Source organism: Rhodnius prolixus, unplaced genomic scaffold, assembly GCF_049639745.1.
Source record: "Rhodnius prolixus isolate KJV_2025 unplaced genomic scaffold, Rpr scaffold_6, whole genome shotgun sequence".
In the NCBI taxonomy this organism is placed as follows: Eukaryota; Metazoa; Arthropoda; class Insecta; order Hemiptera; family Reduviidae; genus Rhodnius; species Rhodnius prolixus.
Genome location: NW_027411634.1, coordinates 25358825 through 25378615, shown reverse-complemented (window position 1 = coordinate 25378615; position 19791 = coordinate 25358825). Strand labels below are relative to the sequence as shown.

General features: G+C 31.3%; 2 protein-coding genes and 2 long non-coding RNA genes across 4 annotated transcripts; 2 read left to right on the top strand and 2 right to left on the bottom strand.

Moving 5' to 3' along the window:
• Nucleotides 1–82: 82 nt before the first annotated feature.
• LOC141461136 (HIG1 domain family member 2A, mitochondrial) lies at nt 83–937 on the bottom strand. The gene is made up of 2 exons (XM_074141873.1): nt 654–937; nt 83–340 (listed from the first exon to the last, which is right to left on the bottom strand). Exons 1-2 carry the CDS (start codon nt 799–801, stop codon nt 162–164), a joined length of 327 nt encoding a protein of 108 aa, XP_073997974.1. The 5' UTR covers nt 802–937; the 3' UTR covers nt 83–161.
• Nucleotides 938–939: 2 nt separating this feature from the next.
• On the top strand, nt 940–4168 carry LOC141461135 (nucleolar protein 16). Its single transcript, XM_074141872.1, has 5 exons — nt 940–1078; nt 1519–1661; nt 1996–2104; nt 3662–3838; nt 3970–4168. Exons 2-5 carry the CDS (start codon nt 1561–1563, stop codon nt 4135–4137), a joined length of 555 nt encoding a protein of 184 aa, XP_073997973.1. The 5' UTR covers nt 940–1078; nt 1519–1560; the 3' UTR covers nt 4138–4168.
• Nucleotides 4169–4914: 746 nt separating this feature from the next.
• LOC141461138 (uncharacterized) lies at nt 4915–7679 on the bottom strand. The gene is made up of 2 exons (XR_012462615.1): nt 7539–7679; nt 4915–5046 (listed from the first exon to the last, which is right to left on the bottom strand). It is a non-coding gene; the product is annotated as an uncharacterized lncRNA (long non-coding RNA).
• A 7705-nt stretch (nt 7680–15384) lies between these two features.
• Nucleotides 15385–16558, top strand: LOC141460203 (uncharacterized). Its single transcript, XR_012461784.1, has 3 exons — nt 15385–15475; nt 16016–16102; nt 16206–16558. It is a non-coding gene; the product is annotated as an uncharacterized lncRNA (long non-coding RNA).
• The last annotated feature ends 3233 nt before the right edge of the window (nt 16559–19791 follow it).

The window sequence follows — 19791 nt, the reverse complement described above, 5'->3', positions numbered from 1 at the left end:
TAATGTGAAGCTCCTGAAGAGTGTACCGTTGTTTTTTGCCCCAATTATCGATTTCGAAAAATGATTAAAAAGGGCACGAAAATGAAAACAAAATTACAGTGCTTATATTATACAAAGAAAAGTTAACAATAGACAACAATCTAAATTTTCTCTTAGTCGACTTAACTCTTCCCAGATGGATTCTTTTTCATTGCTGCCATAGTTATTCCACCAACAAGAGCTAAAACGGTGAATCCTTGAGCTACTATTCTGGCTCTCATCATCATTTGAGACATTCTTCGTTCACCTTTTCGAAAACTGTACAAGCCAAAAGAAAGGCATCCAACTGTAACTAGTGCTCCTACAAATAATGATCTAATATACATACAAGGATAAATATTATAAAAATAGGCATGAGGATGTCAACACCCAAATTTATTTAGAAATGCTTAACATACAATCTTTAGAGCTTAAGCTTTCAAAGGAGTTATAACCTGATTTTTTTTATTTTTAAGTTTATTTGAAAAAATAAATACGTTTTTTACTGATTATAATTTCTATTCTCAAGATTATTCATCATGATAAACAGCAAAGCCACGTTATCAAAAATGATTTTCACAGATTGAGTTCTCATAATTTGGACGGATTATCTTTAAAACAAAACGAAATCTTACCAATGGGTACGAAAGGATTCTCCTTAACTTTTCGCCACAGTTTCTCTTGGCCACTTTCTGTATTTTCAGTATCTGCGGTTGATCCAATTTCCTTTTTTATTTGGAGCCAATCAAATGTTTCTTGACTTGTTCCAGCATGTTCAACCATTGCTTCAGCCGTTTTTCTCCGATTGAAAATGTACTTGGGTCCGCAGTGCTGAACCTTTATATAATTTGTATATCTCTTTTTACTTGCCAAGCTCCAAAATCTACTGAAGAGTACACTATAACCGTAGACTATGGTTAATAACCTTCCCTAACTGAAGGTTCAGTGAAATATTGAAACCTACTCATGTACAATGTACATAACTGGTGCTCATCAGCCAACAACTAAGGCTAGTTTTAAGTAGTAAAAGTGAATTATTGGGAAGCGTAAAATCAAAAAGGTAAACATCTTTTAAACTAGTGAATAAATCTGCTAATTCTGACCTGTAGACGTTTATTTAATCAACTTCTATATGTAGTTTTACTTCAGTTTTTATCACGTGCTTTTTGTAAGTATTGAAGAATCTAATTAGTACGTTTGTTTCTATTTCGTATTATTATCCAGTACAAAACCGTTGATTTCAGGTACTTTTCCATTTTAATTTCGTATTTTAATTACTTCGGCTGCTGAATACTCACTTAAAGTTCCGTAATTCTCAATTCTGTTTTTTAAGATAATAATTATAAAATAAGTACCATTTAATTTACCGAAATAGAGATATTGCATCCTTCAACCAACCTTTATATTTACTTACCAATATTGGCATGTGAACCTGCATTTCTTACTCTAATTCCTTTTCCAGATTTATGAGTTGCATTTTTTAACTTTTTTGCTTTGCAGGTCTAGTAATTTGAAATCAACTGAACAACTCCATCACTCACAATGACCAAAATCCGAAAACAGAAGAGAAAAAAGGTTTATAAATACAATGTTAACAGGAAAAAACTGAAAAATAAAATGAAAAGAAGGCCCAAAGTATTATGGTAAATATAAAATCATTAATAAATGCCCACTGTAATATTGGTGAATAAGTTAATTGGCTATAGTACTATTAGTTTTACCTATCTCTTTTAAGCTTTTTTTTTTTTTCTAAATCCTTTCGAATTTTCCTTCTTGTCAGATTAGGTTCACTTTATTAGTTTAGACACCCGGCTAACGGAAAAGTACCTTTAAAAATTAAGCTTAAGTCTATACTTGTACGTGACGAACAATTTTCTGACAAGATAAGAAAATTTGGAACCGTGCGGAAGAAAAGGAACTTGCATCTTGTGCGTTCAGATGAAATCTTATAAATATATATATATATTTTGCTTTCAGTGAACATTTGAAAAAGGAATGGGATAATAGTAAGGCACCGAAACAAAATATGTTGGAAATGGGGCTTAGCATTGATCCTAATGAAACTTTAAAATTACCTCCTAATAGGGTAAGTTGTAAGAGGACAATTATATCTTATGTGCAAAAAAATTGTTTGTTTTTTAATAAATTATTGCCATTTCTCTTGTAGTGTCGGTTTGCTTTTCTTTTCTTTTGTATAATTTGTAAGGTATGAAACTGAGGACTAAGACATTTTTCTTGCTTTCTACCGTGGTTGTGGATGATGGCTTGGAGTTAAGCGTTTCTTTCTTTTACTATCTCAAGTTATGCAGTTCAGCGTAAAATTCTGTTCCATTTTCCATTTCGTCAAATTCCAAATGTAGTGATCACTGTTCTGCCCATGGTCACTTATTCTGTTCGTAACCGATTTTTAATATCTAACTGCTCATTTAGAAGAAAGTAAATGATATTTTAGTAGATTAGACTTTAATCTATTTCTAATTAATAAATATTTATTATTATCAATCAAACTTTCATTCGTGATGTGAGGTGCAAAGAGTCAGTCAACTGACTAAAAGAAGCCAACTCTTCCTGCCTTGGCATAAATTGGCGGACTTTTACTGATGTTTCCTACCTGTATAAGGAACCTTATCACAATGTGCGCCGTGCCCAACACCAAAGCTTAGTGCATGGTGAGAATGCTCTTTTCTCCCAGGGAAGCCCTCTCCGCTGTTCAGTTTCAGTTCAGTTTGGATAAGGCTGTTTGCCAAGATGACCACAGGAATCACCACGACTACGTTAAATTTTGCATTTCGCGCAACTTCACTCGAGAGGCAGTGCTGGTATCTCTTCTCCGCCATGTCTCTGGCTTGTTCGTGGTAGCCGCGAATCTGCAACTTTCCATAGCAGTTTAGCTAGGCCACTTTTAAGTGCCGGCTGCGGTAGCACTTGTATTAGAAGACTTTCTGCCCTACCAACCCCGATTTCCTGACAATACTCTAGTAGAGCCTTTCGCTACTTATTATAGCGAGCCAGACAGTCTATTTTTCCAACTGCTGGCAGCCTCCAACTTCTTTTAGATGGACTCTCCCGGTTGCTGAACAACCGACTGCAGACAATGGGGTATCTCTTATCAAATGAAAGTTGCGGCAATTGATGTAGTAATTACGCGCGGGAACTACCTTGACCTGTATAGATACAATAGTGGGAACTCGAGGCTTGACTGAAAGGTTTTAGCGAAGGGAAATCGAGATCCTTTATACAAGGCTTACCTTTATACAAGTAAGTCGTTTTACTTTTATTATTATTATTTTTTTAACATTCTCAATTTTCCGCCGGCATTTAAAATAAGGAACGGATGCACACCAAGCATTTTCACCAATTTAATCTAAAAACTTCCTCAAGCGTTTAATATAACATACTTCTGTATCGGGATATGAATGTTTTATCTTATCTGTAGGACCTTAATGCAAAATCGTCCTAGTTACTGACTATCGGCTCATTACAATTTCTAATTTCCACATGTTTATGACTTCCTTTTTTAGGGCTTCATTCTATAGCACAGCTTTTCTGTGAGTGTTGCGAACTTTGTGATCGTTGGAAATAGCAATATTAATCATTTATTATTATTTTTTTAATATTCTGCCATGAATTGTAACATTTATAGCCATTAAATATGGAAATTGAAGAAGAAACTCCTAAACCACTGATTGCTGATAAAACATATGTCGTTAAGAATATGGAATTAGAGGCAAAGGCACCAAGAAAAAAGAATTTTAGACTTCCTAACAGCCAAGTTTTTTGGTTAACCAAGTTGTTGGACAAATATGGAGAAGATTATAAGGTATTATTTCGTTTCTTCTAATATGTACAGCATTCTAGTCAGTTTAAATGAAATAATTGTACCATTTACTGATTTTAAAGATTTACATTCAAATTTTTTTAATTTTTATTTAATCATCTTTATTGTTTCAGGCAATGGTGAAAGATAGGAAGTTAAATTGTTTTCAAGAAACGTGGAAGCAATTGAGACATAAAATAAACAGATTTAAGAGTATACCAGAACAGTATGGAGAATATTTAAAAAAAAAAGAGGCAGAAAAATTACAAAGTGAATCATCAAACTCTGTTAATGATGCATGATGTATTAAAAATATTTTATAATTTTAAATAATTTCTTTAAGAATTTACTTCCCCTTACGCTCTTACTCTTATCCTAATACTTGTACTTGTAGTCAACGTAGTCGCTACCTTGGACATTACTTAAATCGAATACTTTGTTGGAATCTTCATATTAGACTTAACGAATAAGCAGTCGCTTTCGACAATTTAAAAGAATCTTAAACTATACATCTGAACTCTATCTTAGCAACATATCCAGAGTTAAGTCTCTTCAGTCCAAAATGCTTTGGTGCTTAGTAAATTCTCCTTATTAGTCTCTAACCGTACTATACATACAGACCTATTTTTCACTTTGTCGCCAAAACCCTATACAGGAAATGCCACATCAACCTGCAGCCTCGTAAATTCTCTTGTTCTAAATAGGTCTGCCAGGTCTCTTCAGATTAAAACGTCTTAAACGTCAGTGGTCTCTTGATCTACCTAGAGAAGACAGTGGTTAATTGTGGTTAATTTACGAGTGTTATCACTGGGTTTGTACCTTTTTTGTTTGTATCTGCTGACAGTGTTATAATTTTTCCCGCTACTCAAAGATTGAGGAAGTAAAAATAAATAAATTTTTGAAAATATTCAGCAGTTTTTACTTCAACATCTCAAGGTATTACTTAATTAAATATCAGTACAAATTAAATCAATTAATTACCATAATTTGTGAATGTTCATTTGTTGTATTTCTTATTTCTAGTGGACGTTTTTAACACAGATAAGGTTTTATTGCACAATATTGATTTTTTTTTAAAAAAAAAAGGAAAAATAAAGAAAAAGCAGAGGAAATCCGCATTTTCATTAAATGGTGCCTACATTGGAAATCCAAATGTCAAAGCTTCCTTTGTGCCTCCATTAATGAATGTCCTCTGAAGCTATATCCTGGAACTATTCAAATCAATATTAAGAATGTCGACTTATTTTTATTAAAACTTATTATCAAATAAAATATGCTAAGTCGTTGTATTTTTATGTACTGTTAATATTTAAGTATGAAAAGTATAAACCCTGGATGATAGCAACGTAAAGCCCACGAATAATGCTGCTGCTTTCAAGGATAAGTTTAGAAGGCATGAAGAGTAGATTCACCAAAATTTTTTGTCCACGTTTGCACCTCGTGTTGTACTAAAAAACGAAGGTTACCTACAAATTCTCCATTGAACTTCAAAACTCTTTACAAACATAAATTTTTCTTTCATGTACAGATTGAGGAGAAACGAATAAAATTAAAAATCATAATGTGTTTGATTTATTTCATTAAACAAAGATACTTATAAATACATACGTTTAAATCGTCGTACCTAGAGCCAGTACCGGGTAATGAATCTAATAAGCTAATTAAAAAACAACTATATAACAATGACATAACACTATAAGTAGCTAAGTTTGATTTATGTTGAATTATTGCTAATAACAAGATATGCACTCCCGAATTCTAGAGCCATTAAGGCTTGAATTGTATTGAGCAATCCCATTGTTTAGAACGATAAGTAAACGAAGGTAACAATGATAGGAATTAACGATAGTTATATAATCGGGGAAAATTATAATCAAATTTCTATTTGTGTTAATTAAACACATTTACAGGTAATCTGAACACAACGAAATCTAGCATATTAGCAATTCTTTCTACTAGTTTGATGTGAAGTGGTCTAGTTGTTTTTTATTAGACTATTCTTTTTTCGTATATCTATTAGATAAAATAAGTATACCAAATATTTTTAAGCGGAGTGTGTTGCAATAGCAATGTTAACTAGCCTTTTAGTCAAGTAGAGCTGTTATGACAACTCAGAAGTTCAGAAACCTGTTGACCTTTTCAAGCAACAGTACTTTAGTATCAGTATAACGTCTTCTACGATTTTATTTCTCCACTTATTGCACTGCTTTAAATAAAGATAATATTATGACGTCAGTATTTTAATGGAAGCAGTTTAGAACAGAACATTAAAAAAAAAGTCAGGTACAAGAAGCAGTAAATAATTTTTCGCCTTTCTAATAACGGCAGCAGGTAGCATAAGATCTGAGATCCATCCAAAAATCTGTAGAAATTTATAAATGGTTTTTGAAAATCTTCCCAAAAAAGAGCCCATCAGTCCCAAATTTTCGAAATCGGATTTTCGTTGGAACTATGCTTATCATGGCACAAGACAGAGAAGTGTCCTTTACAAATCTGTGAGTGTGTGTCCGTCTGTGGAGTGTTTGGGTAGCATAACTTTAAAAAAAAATCGCATTGAGTTCAAATTTAATATGTTGTATAGGTGCCACCATCAGGCTCGACGATTGAGTCAAGGTTGATTTTATTCGTAGAGTACTTACTGCACAATGCGCTCAAGAAACTTTAAAAGCTTTGATTGAAATATTTTTCAGGAATAATTCGATTAAAGGCATTTCTAGTTTAGGGAACGGTTTAGCATAACTCTAAATAATCATTTCCATAAAATTTATGAACTAATTGCCTATTAAACATTAACAAGGATGAAATAGTCCAAAATTCCAAATAGGAAAAAAATTGGTTGACCATAAGTACCAGTTTTCTGCACAGAATATTATTTTTTAGTAATTTTTTATTTATTTATTTATTTTGGTTCTTATAAAGTGAACACGCATGATATTGAAATCTAATCAGTAAAAATTAAGAAAATTAGCACATACAATTTCAAGAAAATTCGATCTTTATAATTAACATAATACACGGGTTGAATAGGAATATTTTAAAGAGCAAATTGATGAACTTATATGTGTACAAATTGTAGAAAATTGTTGATTCGCCTTCGAAAAACTTGTAGGGAAAGAATAATTGTTCTTGAACATATGGGGTTTTACAGTTGGCTAATTTTAGTCAATCTTTGTGGATGAAGTCTTGGCTGGCATCTAAACTAACTATCAAATTGACAAATTCTTCAATTTTCATTTTTAAGTTTTGAAAGATAAGCAAACTACCACAATTTCTAAAATTTGTTTGTAAGAGACTTCAAAACGTGAATATCTGATAAATACACAATCTTAAATGTGCACGAATTCAATACTTGCTCTTTAACGTGTTGTAAGAGAAACTTAAAAAAGTTAATTAAAACAATAATTAATTTAGTTCTGACTTCTGCAGAAAGTGATAAGGCTCTTATTTATTATTTTATTTTAAAAGAAGGTAAAATTATTTTCTATTCCAGTTATATTTTTTGGATTAAAGAATCAGGCTCAAAAAAAAAAATCATTTCGTATTTATCTTATGTGATTATATTTGTGAACAAATGTATCAAGAAATTTGTAAAACATTATGTATTGTTAACTTAATATGTAACATTTTATTATTAAACATACTTTGTGCCAGCATTGAATGGCCGCTGCTGTGAGGATGTAAAATTCTTAAAGCAATTGCTTACCTGTACTCTTCTTTCGCTGTGGGTCCTGTTTTGTTGATCTAATAAAAATCTCATTTTTTTCATCCAGACAAATTTATGCACTTAGTTGATTGATTAGAAATTAATCCTGCTAAAACAATTGGAGCATTATACATTGGTTTTATAACATCTCTGCCATTTTTTGTAAGTTATCTCGCCTTCTCTACGAAACTTTAGCAACTCCTTCCTAACAGTTTGAATAGCACTCATTTAAGGAATAATCTCGAATTTAAAAATTTTCAAAACACACATTCACTAAAAATATTTCTTCCATATTCAGACAGACTTCCTCACAGTATTTATTATATTCTGGAAAGAAACTCAAAACTTCTTAAGATCATATTATTTCCCGCACATAATGCTATTAATATAGAAACAGAAACAATGAATATATTTCAAAGACAGGTTTGTATTTGTGACAACGTAGCACTTATTTGTTTCTAACCGTTACTTGAACAGTGGGAAAGGAGTCGTCCTCGGTCTAACTGGCTGGCATGGTACTTAAAAGAACTGGGTAATCTAATTATTGGAAAAATATGTTATTAGATCTATTTGTGCAGATTTATTTAAATAAACATTTTTTGGATGTGATTTCTGTTGAATTATACTTTCCTTTCCTAAACAGCTTCATGGTACTTGAAGGCTAGACTTGTGGATTGAGCTAGGAGGCCTATTTGCAAAATTAAATATTCAGCGATGATAAACCAAAAATGTTTGATGGAATGGAAAAATATATTCAGATCGCGAAGCTACAAATGAAATCCACTCCTAATTAGATTTATTGTGGTTGCTTAGAAGGCTCTTCAGAATGTGGAAGTGAAGTGCAATCTGGCAATGTAGAATTTGTAAATGGTTGTCTCAAGCTCAGTAATAAGTTCTCATCAAATAATCATAACTCTCTAGAGCATTTCGTGCAAAATGGCATGTTAATTCATTCACTTTACTCTTTTAATAAAAACAGATTTTCTCTCTGTTTTATTTAAACATGACAATTATATCCGTGGAACATTTCTAACTCTAGTATATTTATCCAACATTCCATGTTGAAAGAATCTTACCCACCGGAAAGGCAATGTTCAGAGCAGATTACTAGATAATTTTGTGATTATTCATTTGAACTTGGATATTACTTTTGTTAGGCCTTTTTCTTTGTTATAAAATTGGCCAGGGTATAATGATTTGAGTTAGGCTCTGGTGGAGCTGCAAAGTCACGCTTCTCCTCCAGTTCATTTTATTATTGTATCATTTTAATATAAATTCTAAGTTTCAAGGAAAGTTAATAAACTAAATTAATTGATTAAATTAAGTTTTCGCACCAGATTTATTTTTTAAATTATTTTATAATTGTTCACATTTATCGGTAAATCTAATTCTGAGGTTTCCTAAAACCTGGTACCGTTGACCGGCCCTCTACTGTCTTCTACTGAAACTTCATAAGAAAAGACAGAATATTTGGTAAAAGTAATTTTGTGTTTTGTATTTATTTTAAATATTCTTTGTTAAAAGTCCACATTTTTCTATCTTGATCTCAAGGAGAGCATCCTCGTTCTTGCAAAGTTCATGGTCGTCGAACAGCATCTGTTGAAATAAAAGAAAAAAGTGACTATACTAAAATTTCTCACAGTCCAATCCATGTATAAGAATTTAAAATAAAAATAGAGGTAAAACGATCTATTAGTCAGATTTTAAATTTTAACGGATAATTTACAGCTAACTTTAAGATTCTTTCTGGAACTAAACTTATGTTTTCGTACGTAAAATAATATTTGCTTAAATTCCAATTAATAGATTTATTTTAACTGGAAACCTTTGAAAAAACTATGTTATTATTTTATTTTATTTTTTACAAAAGGAGAAGTATTGTAATCATGACAATTTTTTTATTTCATATTTTTCCTAGAAATGTATATTTTGTGGTCTCTTAGGTCCACAAAAGTGGTTTTCAAGAATAACAATTTATATCTATGTCTTTCTTAGGAGCATGAAGTTCAAATTTATTATTTGATTTCAGTGCCATTATCAGACCTGATCATACATTTTTTGACAAACTTAGCTAGTCGAAAGAGCCACTTTACTGATTAGATTTTACAGTTTGTTGGGATTTTATCGAAAACGACTGTAACGATTTTCTTTAAACTTTGTATACATTTTGCGCATGATTAGTTGTACAATATTTTCTCATGAAAATTTAATGAGATCATTTCTTTTCAAATAGGGTGTTGGTTGGATTTGCCTCTGTAGTCTCATTTCAATGTTTTCTCAGGCTTTCCTCATATTAAATATTAATGATTAAATAAGCAACCCAAATTCAAAATTTGAAGCAAATTAGTTGAACGGGAATGCTGTTTCCAGAATAATATTTGTGGTTTTTAAAAAATAACCCCCAACTGAACATGTGTAATATTGAAGTTAACTAATTTATCCTACAACTTGTAAGTTTCAAAAAATTTCTTATGTAAATTGCTGTGAGAGAAAGTAATTTGTCTGTTCCAACCAAAATTTTGTTTTATTTTGTAGAAGTATTTTTTTAAACCAAAAATTATAAACAAGAGTGAATATTATCGATTAAAAACTAGGTAAATAATAATTTTTATATTGAACCATTCTCTTCATTGAAATCTTTAATTATTATATTGAACCATTTTGTTATTTAACAAGCCTAATTATCCCTAATCCTATCTTTAATTGAAGACTTTGAAATCTGACTCAAAAGTTTTTTGCATCAAGATCCGCATTAAGATCTTAGAACTTGTAACGACAATTCCAAATTAGAAGTAAACCAGTTATACTACACTTGACAGAATAGGTTGGAAATATTTTTAGGATCTTTCTTCAAAATCTGGTCCGATATTTTTGCACCTTTTTTTTGGATGGAAAACATTTTTCAAACTGGGCAACATTCCATTTGGTTTAATAACATATGGGAAAGGTAGGACATACTCTTATAGTTGTGTGAGAAGTAGTTGTCACACCAGTCCCTGTAAAATGCAAATATTACAATATTCCTCTAGTTTTGGAACAAATTATTGATTACTTGCTTGGGTAAAGACCTCGAATTTATTATCCATTGGAGAATAGCAAATATAATGGAAGCGAGTGGGTTTTACATCTAGCACTTTACAAGATATCTCTGATATCGCTTTACGTCAAATTAAATGAATAAGCTTTGTGGCATTTATGCTTAGACATAGAGAAAGTTTAAAATGCAACGGTCACTAATAAATGGGTTGTTACGACAATAAGCAGGCTGAGAGCGAACCACGCGGTGTGCGGATCGTATCTACACAGGATCAACAGAAGGTCCTCTCCTCTTTGCGTAGATTGCAATGAGGAGGAAGATTTCAAACATGTAATAATGATATGTCCACGTTATGTGGTAGAAAGGAAACGAATGTTTGACGATATATACAGGTATTTAGATGCACCATTTCGCTACGAAGACATTATATTCTCCACCAACATTTATGTGCTTAAGTCGATAGCAGAGCTAGCAATGAAATATGAATGTATTTAGAAGCTATAGCCGAATCAGAATGAATGGAACAAAATGCTTAGAGAAGGATTACGTGATTTTAATTTTGGTTAAGCGAGAAGGATGGCAGGAGCACAGAGTGCTGCTCCATCCATTAGCAGTAGTTTATGTAAATAGCGGTATATAGTAGAGGGATGAATGTGTGAAGCGAATGTATTTGTAGGTAAGAATGGAGAGTGAGTGATATTCTAGTGATAAGCACCTAGACGATGCTGGCTGTATGGCGGAAGCCAATGCCAAAAAAAGAAAAAAAAAAAAAAAAAAAATGCAACAAGGAAGTTTATTTTTCTCAGAAAGTGACATGAATTGGGCTTAGGGAGGAAATCGCGTGGGCTCTAGATAGCTTTCTAAATTCAGAATAATCCGAGTGCTCTAATGAATTTCCTTTCAGAACTACATTCCCTAGAGAACGAAATTTCACAGAGATAGGTAATAAGTGTTTTACTATTTCATTATTTACGATGACGGTTAATTGTTTAGCTAAAGATGTAGGAGATGCAATAAAAGTTTCTTTACATGTAGCTGACTTCGCCATTCCTTAACAGATTCTAACGTTGAAAGGTCCGGGACACCTTATAGTAGACAATCAAAAGAATCACTGATGAAGCAACAAGGAATTGATTTAAATTTATAATATAATATGCACATATACCGACGATAATATAACTAAAAGTACGCCGATTCTTTTAAAATGAAATGTTCTATATCTGAGCCCTCATTCCATACTAAGAAAAATTTGGCAGGTCCACATGTTATTCTTATCAAAGACCAAAAGAAACTTTCCAAAATATTGATATTTCTAGGGAGCTATGAATGAAGAATATGGCGAGAAATTTAAAAACCTATTTTGTTTCACTAACCCTTTGTAACATTGTAATTTAAAAAAAAAACTAAACAAATAAAAGAAGGCTTAATGTTCTACGCTTCTTTAGGCATGCTTACCTGCAATACAATCTTGAAGACGCGTAGAGAGACTGTCAGAGGATGCGTCATTTAGAAGTAGGTCACCAGAGCAATAAACTGGCTGCGATAAATTGTTTCAAAACATTATATTTGAGTTTCAATTAAATAAGATCAATTACAATATTGTTGAAATTCTAAGCATGTTTAATAGGGTTTTATATTACTGTGAATATAGTTTACAAATAATTAATCCTTTATGAGCTCAAATGTTTGGGAATTAGCTCAGTGATAAGCGCTCTGGCTTTCCACCCGAAATGTACTGAAACGATCGGTCGCCTCATAGATTTTTTTTCATTTTGTTTCATTCATCAAGGAACGTCTTTCAACACTGGATACTGGATAAACTGGCCAGGTAGTGCACTGAAAATAGCTGCGGGCGCCAATTCTTGAATAAACAAAATCAATTCTTTACGTTGCCCAATAATTACCTCCTTAAAACGCATTGATAAAAACTTTATTTGCGTTTAAAGGAAGTAATTGATGGATAACGTTTGTTCACAAATAATCTAAATGACAGCAGTCTAAGATGTACCAAAGTGTACATACCGAAATTCCGGCCAGCACAAAAATAAGATAGAAATCTAACTTTCAGTGTGCCTCTCATATAAAAATAAAGTCAAGAAAACGTATTCTAGAAAATTCCTTTAAAAATCTGACTCCATAAGTACACCATTTCTTAGAATTCTTCTTAAGAGCATATTTTTGAACTTGAGTTTTCAGTGGAAAAACTTATTTTGAGTTTCCTGTAACAGGAAAATATGGTGTTCAGAAATTGGCCTATGGGCGAGTGAATGAATGAGAGTTGATGTGCTCGATTTTCTCTGTTTAACTTACTTAAAAAAAACAATCTTTTTTTAGCACAAATTTTAGGTTTCAACAAAATTTAGATACTTAAATTGCGGGTAGAGAACAGATTTTTCAATATTTATTGGATTTAATTAAGTTATCAATTCATACTTCATTGGTTACCACTTTCAATCGTTTTATTTTGAACTGAAATCATGAACACTTTTTCATGTTAATATATTACTATTAATATAAGCAAGCTAGTTATTTAGTGCATTGAAACCGGTTCTCTAGTGCAGACTTAACCACCAACGGAAATACCATACACTATTGTTACTTGGAATTAAACGCAAGCTAAAAGTAATTCATTTAATTGGAATCTATGCCGATAAACTGCCTAACCTCCGAAAGCATGTTAGTTTTGTTTTGAACCTAATCCAGATTTGGACAAATTTTTGACAATCATTTTCCACTCTAAAAGGGTAAAACGAGATTTCTATAATTTACCACCTTGATTCGGTAATGAGAGAAGAATAGCATAGATGCAAGGGATAATTATTGTAGTACACACACATTGTTTTTTTGAAAGTTATTGAGGCACCAGTCATTACGCATCATCAAATTTATTTTAATTACTTTTTATGTAGCTAGAAACATTTATTAAAGTTTATTTATGAATAAATTAAAATTTTCATACATTACTGAAAACAATAGTTAAATAGAGTTTGATGTTAAAGTATAATTTTGTCGGGTCACTAACTAACTAAATTCCAGTATAATTTATTTATGAAATTGGTCATCAGTTATCCAAACAATTAAAATAGAGGCAGCTAACAGCGTTAGAAATTTGCCACTAACAATATCCCTAAAGCTATGGCTTTCAAAAATAATTTATGTAAATGCTCATTTCGTACATATTATAATTTACTGATGATCGCAGACAGTAATATTATCTCATATCAATTTATGTTTATGATCCGAATAAACATTATATTTTTATTAATTTATTGTAATATATTATTCTGTGTCACAATTTTCATTCAAAGTAGAGTTTTCAAATTCCTAGTCAAGCAGAGTGTAATTTTATTCAAATTAGGATTTAGGCATTTGGACAACTTCTATTGGGGGCTACAATTAGATAGTCGTATTCGTATTCGACTTCAATTTGAAGGGAAATATGTACTACTCCCTTGGCTGAAGTATCACTAAGGAGGGTTGAAGCCTTTATCTTTACCTTTATCGATGCTGCAGATCCCATTCTTTTACGCTTTTATGGAAGAGGTCGTCCTTGCGGTAGATAAAGTATGAAGTGACCAACAGTTTTAAAATCCAGCAGTATTATTTAGTTAATTTGTTAGGCTTATAATTAGTTATTTATAATTTTTTAAAATTATTGTGTATTAATACACTTATAATAAATACTGTTAATTACAATATGGGGCTGAAGGAGGCAGCATCTCTTCATCAATCATGTCTACAAAACTTTGAAACTTTGTCCCATTTTTTAGAAGTCATGTTACCAGAAAAAGGGCTAAACCAGTTTCTCTACGTTAGTTCTAATTAAGAGGGCGTATTGATGAAGTTATGGAAGTAAGTTATTTTACTTTACAACTAATCTCTTGCTCATATGAAAAATTGATTTTCTGTTTTCCACGTTAAGATGAAATATGTTAGTACTACAGCACTACTATGGTAGACATCTAATTATATTGTTTATTAAGTGTTACAGTTGTCAGGCTAGATATTGCGTTATTATACAAACTCAAGAGTTAATTTTAGCTTCAAAATACATCTAAACTTGACAAACTTTACAATAGCAAAACCACTTAAAACCTGTTTAGTTAATTTACTATTTAAAGTTAGATTATTTAGGTTTCCTCAACTAAATAATAATTACTTAATTGGCAGGGAATGTTAGACGCATAATAAAATTTTATTTTTTCTCTCTCTTTTTTTGTATGCTTGGAAATAGCTTTAATATTCTCAAAATTTTAAAACTAAAAAAAAAAAAATAGAATGATGATTTTTGTAAGTTAATTTATTACTCCACAGTGGCTAGCCATGTTCCATTTTCGCTTTACTTTTATTTTTTGGTTTATACGTATTTTTGTTGCTTTAATTTTTAATTGAAGTTTAGTTTCTGAAGTGCACTTTTGATGATCTTATTTGTTTTTTATTTTTATTTTCTGTTCTTTTAATGGTTCTCCTTGACATAAAATTGATTTCCTATAAATTTAATAACAAACATTTGTAGTTTTTGTAAAAATTTCTAGCAAAGAATATTATTATTGTTTGGATTTTCTTAGTAAATTTTATTGGTAGTAGAAGTGCATCTTACAACTATTTCGTTCCAATAAAATAATTTTCACAATAAATGATTGCCTAGGTTCATAAGTACTGCAATAAACTAATAAAAACTTTAAAATTTTTCACGAATTCCTCATTTTAGTGGTAAATAGAAGGTTAATTAAATAAAATTTATATATACATAGAGAGAGAAAAAAACTTACAGCCGTTCATTAAAAATAAAATAACGGATTTAGTGTCCTTGGAAACTTCATAATGTCACTAGATCTGAACGACATTTATAAATTTCTATATTTAGCGAAAGGAGGCGCTACCTTGTTCCTCTGAAGAAGTATGTAAGATGCTGTCCACAATTTAATTAGTACTATTTATTTGAATAATGTAAAGTACATAGTAATTGATCAGAATATTTATGTATTCTTAGGTGAAGGTACTTGGAACCAGCGCTCCCCATACTTGTATCGTTAGGGTTGACAAACCATAAGTATATATTTATAAGATCAAAAATATGAAGGATTTATAATCTAACATTCTGACAAGTTTTCTGTTTGATAAAAAATCTCATTGTCGGGTTGCAAGTTTCCATCTATATCAAATTTGAAATCAGCGATTTTCTGAGTTATGGTGGTTCTTCAAGTACCCCAAACCAAACTGTTAAAACCAGGTTTTCGTTTTCAGAAGACCTTAAAACATGTATTTCCAATGCAAAATTATAATATTGAACAAAATATAACTGTACTTGTCTGAAAATTTCCTCACAGCTGAAAGTGTTCTCAGAAATGTTATACTAGTAATAATATAATATAACATGTTAACCAAATTCACTGAGAGCAAATATCTTTTTAGCTTTCTTAATTGCGTTTGTTCACAGAATCTAAGGACCATGAAATGCCAAACTTCAGAAGTCGTGTGAAGAATTAGCGTTGTCTGTGGATATGATTAACCAAAGCAATTGCACGTATGTATCTACTACCTCTTTACATCCTTCTTGTACTACATTGCTGATGTAAAGGCTGTCCATGTTTTTCTTAGTATTAACCATATTAGGTAAAATTTATTAGGTAAAAAATTGGAACTTCGTTTGGGAGGATTCTGTTTACCACAATGTTGAAGTTCTGATGTTAAGATTCATGAAAAAGCTCTCGTTAGAATCAAATGTGCCCAGCTAATAATAATAATAAAACAGAGCTGTTATATTTCTGTATAGTTTACAGTTCTGTTATATTTATATTAGATATTAGTTATTCAACTATATAAAAATATAAGTTTACAATAATTATGACGACATTGTATTCAGTGGGCCACTTAAAATGCCTACTTAACAATGAACTCAGCCTCCACAATGTCTCTGGTTCATAATTGTTTCGTAGTGCATAATTTTAAGACATAATTATTGGTTATGTAATTGTATCAATCCCACTAATTACTTACTAACTATAATGTAAATGAAGTTGAAAAAGAAATTATATTAAAAGCGTTTTTATTCTGAAATCTTGGTCGATAGTAGGTCTTATTCACTGTTGTAACACAGTGACTGTATCCCAGTAACGCAATTGCTGTTTTAAAACTCTTCTATCACAGATGGAAAATTAATCAATACTGTTCAAACTTCAAAAAGAAGATATAATATACGCCACAGAATAATAATTGTAAACAATACTGTCGAATAGGCTTCCACGGTCAAGTGGCTGGAAGTAACACTAGACAGATCTCTTACATTCATTTCCCACATTAACGCAATAGTACAAAGTGTAAAGGCCTAATTGTTCGTTTCCACTTCTAAATAGAAACTCCACAGTGGGTATCGCCAATAAGATATTCTTAGACATGGTCCTGGTTAGATCTGTATTAACTTATGCAGCTCCATGTTGGAGTAGAACATACGAGACTGATTTAAAGAAATTGCTAAGGGTGTAAAATAAGTTCTTCAGGTTTGCCATTGATGCTGCAAGACACCTATTGCTAACTTGCATCAAATTGCAGGCGTGCAATATGTGTGAGACTTTAGAAGGAAATTTGTCTCAATTTCTTTCAGAATGCAGTACTTAGCATAAATTAGCTAATTAGTAATATAACTAATAATATTGATGAGTCCCAAAAACATAAACGAATTACATTTTTGTTTTGTTCACCGATAAAATTGGGTACAATTAGAGCATAGTTAGTGGTTTTTTTTTCCCCAGCAGCATAACTAGAACCTCTAAAAAAAATATAATTAAGAGCCAATCGGAAGGGGAATAGATTAATTAATCTAGTATTCTTTAATCTAGTAATACATTTTATTATTATTAGAACTCCTCCTTAAATGGATCTAGCAGAGGCGATGTGAAAACTGTAAAGATGGGTTTATCGCTCTTCAATAGTTAATTATGTAACTCCACTAACAACATGAGGTGCTTCTTTTGGCAAAGGCATTTTGAAAACTAAATAAAATAACAAAAGTTACTTTGGTATAGCTAATTCATCGCCAATGACATTATAAAACCAGAAGGTTCAAAATGCCCACTACTTATCCAAAATCCAGGAACTTAGTTTCCCTCATTAGTACGTACCAAAGCTAAAAGAAACTAATTTCTTACAAAAAAAAAACTTGAAGATAATTATCGACGGGGAAATCTTTATTATTAAAAATCTTTTTTGGCATTTTTATTTTTAAAATACTCACTGTTTTACTTATAAATTTAACAAATGAATATACAAATACTATGAACAAAGTATTATACAACAATTACAAAACATTAAATTTGCATTTAATACAAAGGCTTAATATTTTATGGGTAGTTCTTGCAAAATGTCATCCATTCTTCCTTTGTGTAGGTCTCTATCCTTTTGTTGCAGTGTAGGATTAAATTTCTTTATTGAATTTTGTTTCTTAACAAATATTATTTATTCATGTTTTTGAGAGTGTATTTTGCTCTTAACATCCAATTTTGTTTTTAATTTTTAATTTAATTGGAACTGGGGTAATGCAGCGTTGATAGTTCTTTAAAATAGCTGTAGCTTTTTATAAAAAATTGTTATAGCCTTACTTAATTATTGTTATAGCCTTACTTAATTATTGTTATAGCCTTACTTAATTATTGTTATAGCCTTACTTAATTATTGTTATAGCCTTACTGAACAAACTATTAGCTTCAACCATCTTCAGAAAGAGATGTTATCAAATTTTTAGAGAACTTAGTGGCTGACGAACTCCTTCACTAAATGGTGAATCCCGTTCAATGCTTCAAGATTTTAACCCTTCTTGCACGTCAAGATATATTGTTTGGCGTTAATGACCTAAGATATCAAAGCGCCAAAAAATAACCATATAAATGTAAAAAATAACAAAATAATGAAGAATTTTGATAAAAAAGACGGGATTTACTGCATTCACCCCATAAATGTAATATATGCATTTATTTATTAGAAAGCGAAATGGACTTGTTGTCCTCTAACTGCAGGACAGCGTCCTGCTTGTCTTCGACCTTTTTTTCAAATTCTATCTCTCTCTTTATGCCGCTACACTTTGGTACAGTTCCAATTAATTGTATGTTACAGAAAAATCTTGAATTGTTCTTGGTACTAAGAAGTAGAATCATCTTTAAAGAATGAAACTGGTTAGAAGTTATTGGTCATTTGCATTTTTATATATTTATTATAGAATTTTATTTTCCAATTTTTGTTTCCCTTGAAATGACGATCCATAAATCCTCCATAAGATCTTGAGAAAATAAAATAATTCTTTTTTTTATAGTAAATCATGAAGGCTCCTGAGTTATATTATCACTATTGGGGATCAGGTGGTTCACTTTTATCTACTCTTATTAATAAAACTTCAAAAAGTGATTATTTAACAGGGCAGTTTATCCGGTTCAATTTTATTAGTTATTTATTTTAGAAAAATTCCTGAAGAATACTACTAAAACGCATTAATAAAATATTTTGCGTAACCGAATGTAGCATTAATCTACCGTTTTCTTTTTTAACGATACATTAGTGCCACCATCAGACTAGACAGCTGCATTGCGTTGGTGGTAGTTTTGGATGACCAATAACTTCTAAACAGTTTCATTCTTTAAAGATGGCCAACTTCTTATTGAATACATTAAATAAATATCTTTTTTACACTTACTTCTTCTGCGCACTTACGAGTATCTCTCAGATAGATATCTCCAGGTCAGCACTGGCTCAGCGATTTCTTCAGTGGAGGTGGGTATGTAACAGATCGGTATCCTTTGGTGTACACCAAACGTAACCACGCAAGTAGAAAACACAGCCGTACTGTGATAAGTACAGACACAACATCAGTTTCTAATAAACCAAAAACATTTTTGGTACTTACTAATAGTAACTTCGGTAAAAAAGTACTCAGTAAGTAATACTCACTTCTGACCAAACTCAGGATTTAATAGTCAATCAACGACTAATGTGCTACTTCGGAAGGCGTTGTAATTTGTAATTTAAACTGAAGAGACAATACAATTATTGAACCGATGTAAAGGACATTTGGAACTGTGCTGTGGATTTTAACCAAATACACAAAACCTACGAACTATTCAGACATTCCAATCAAAACTATTCTGGCAGATAATTGGAGCATTTTTTTAGGTCTCAAATCTTATCCTCCATAACAACCTCCACATCCCTGCCTTACTACACTTTGCT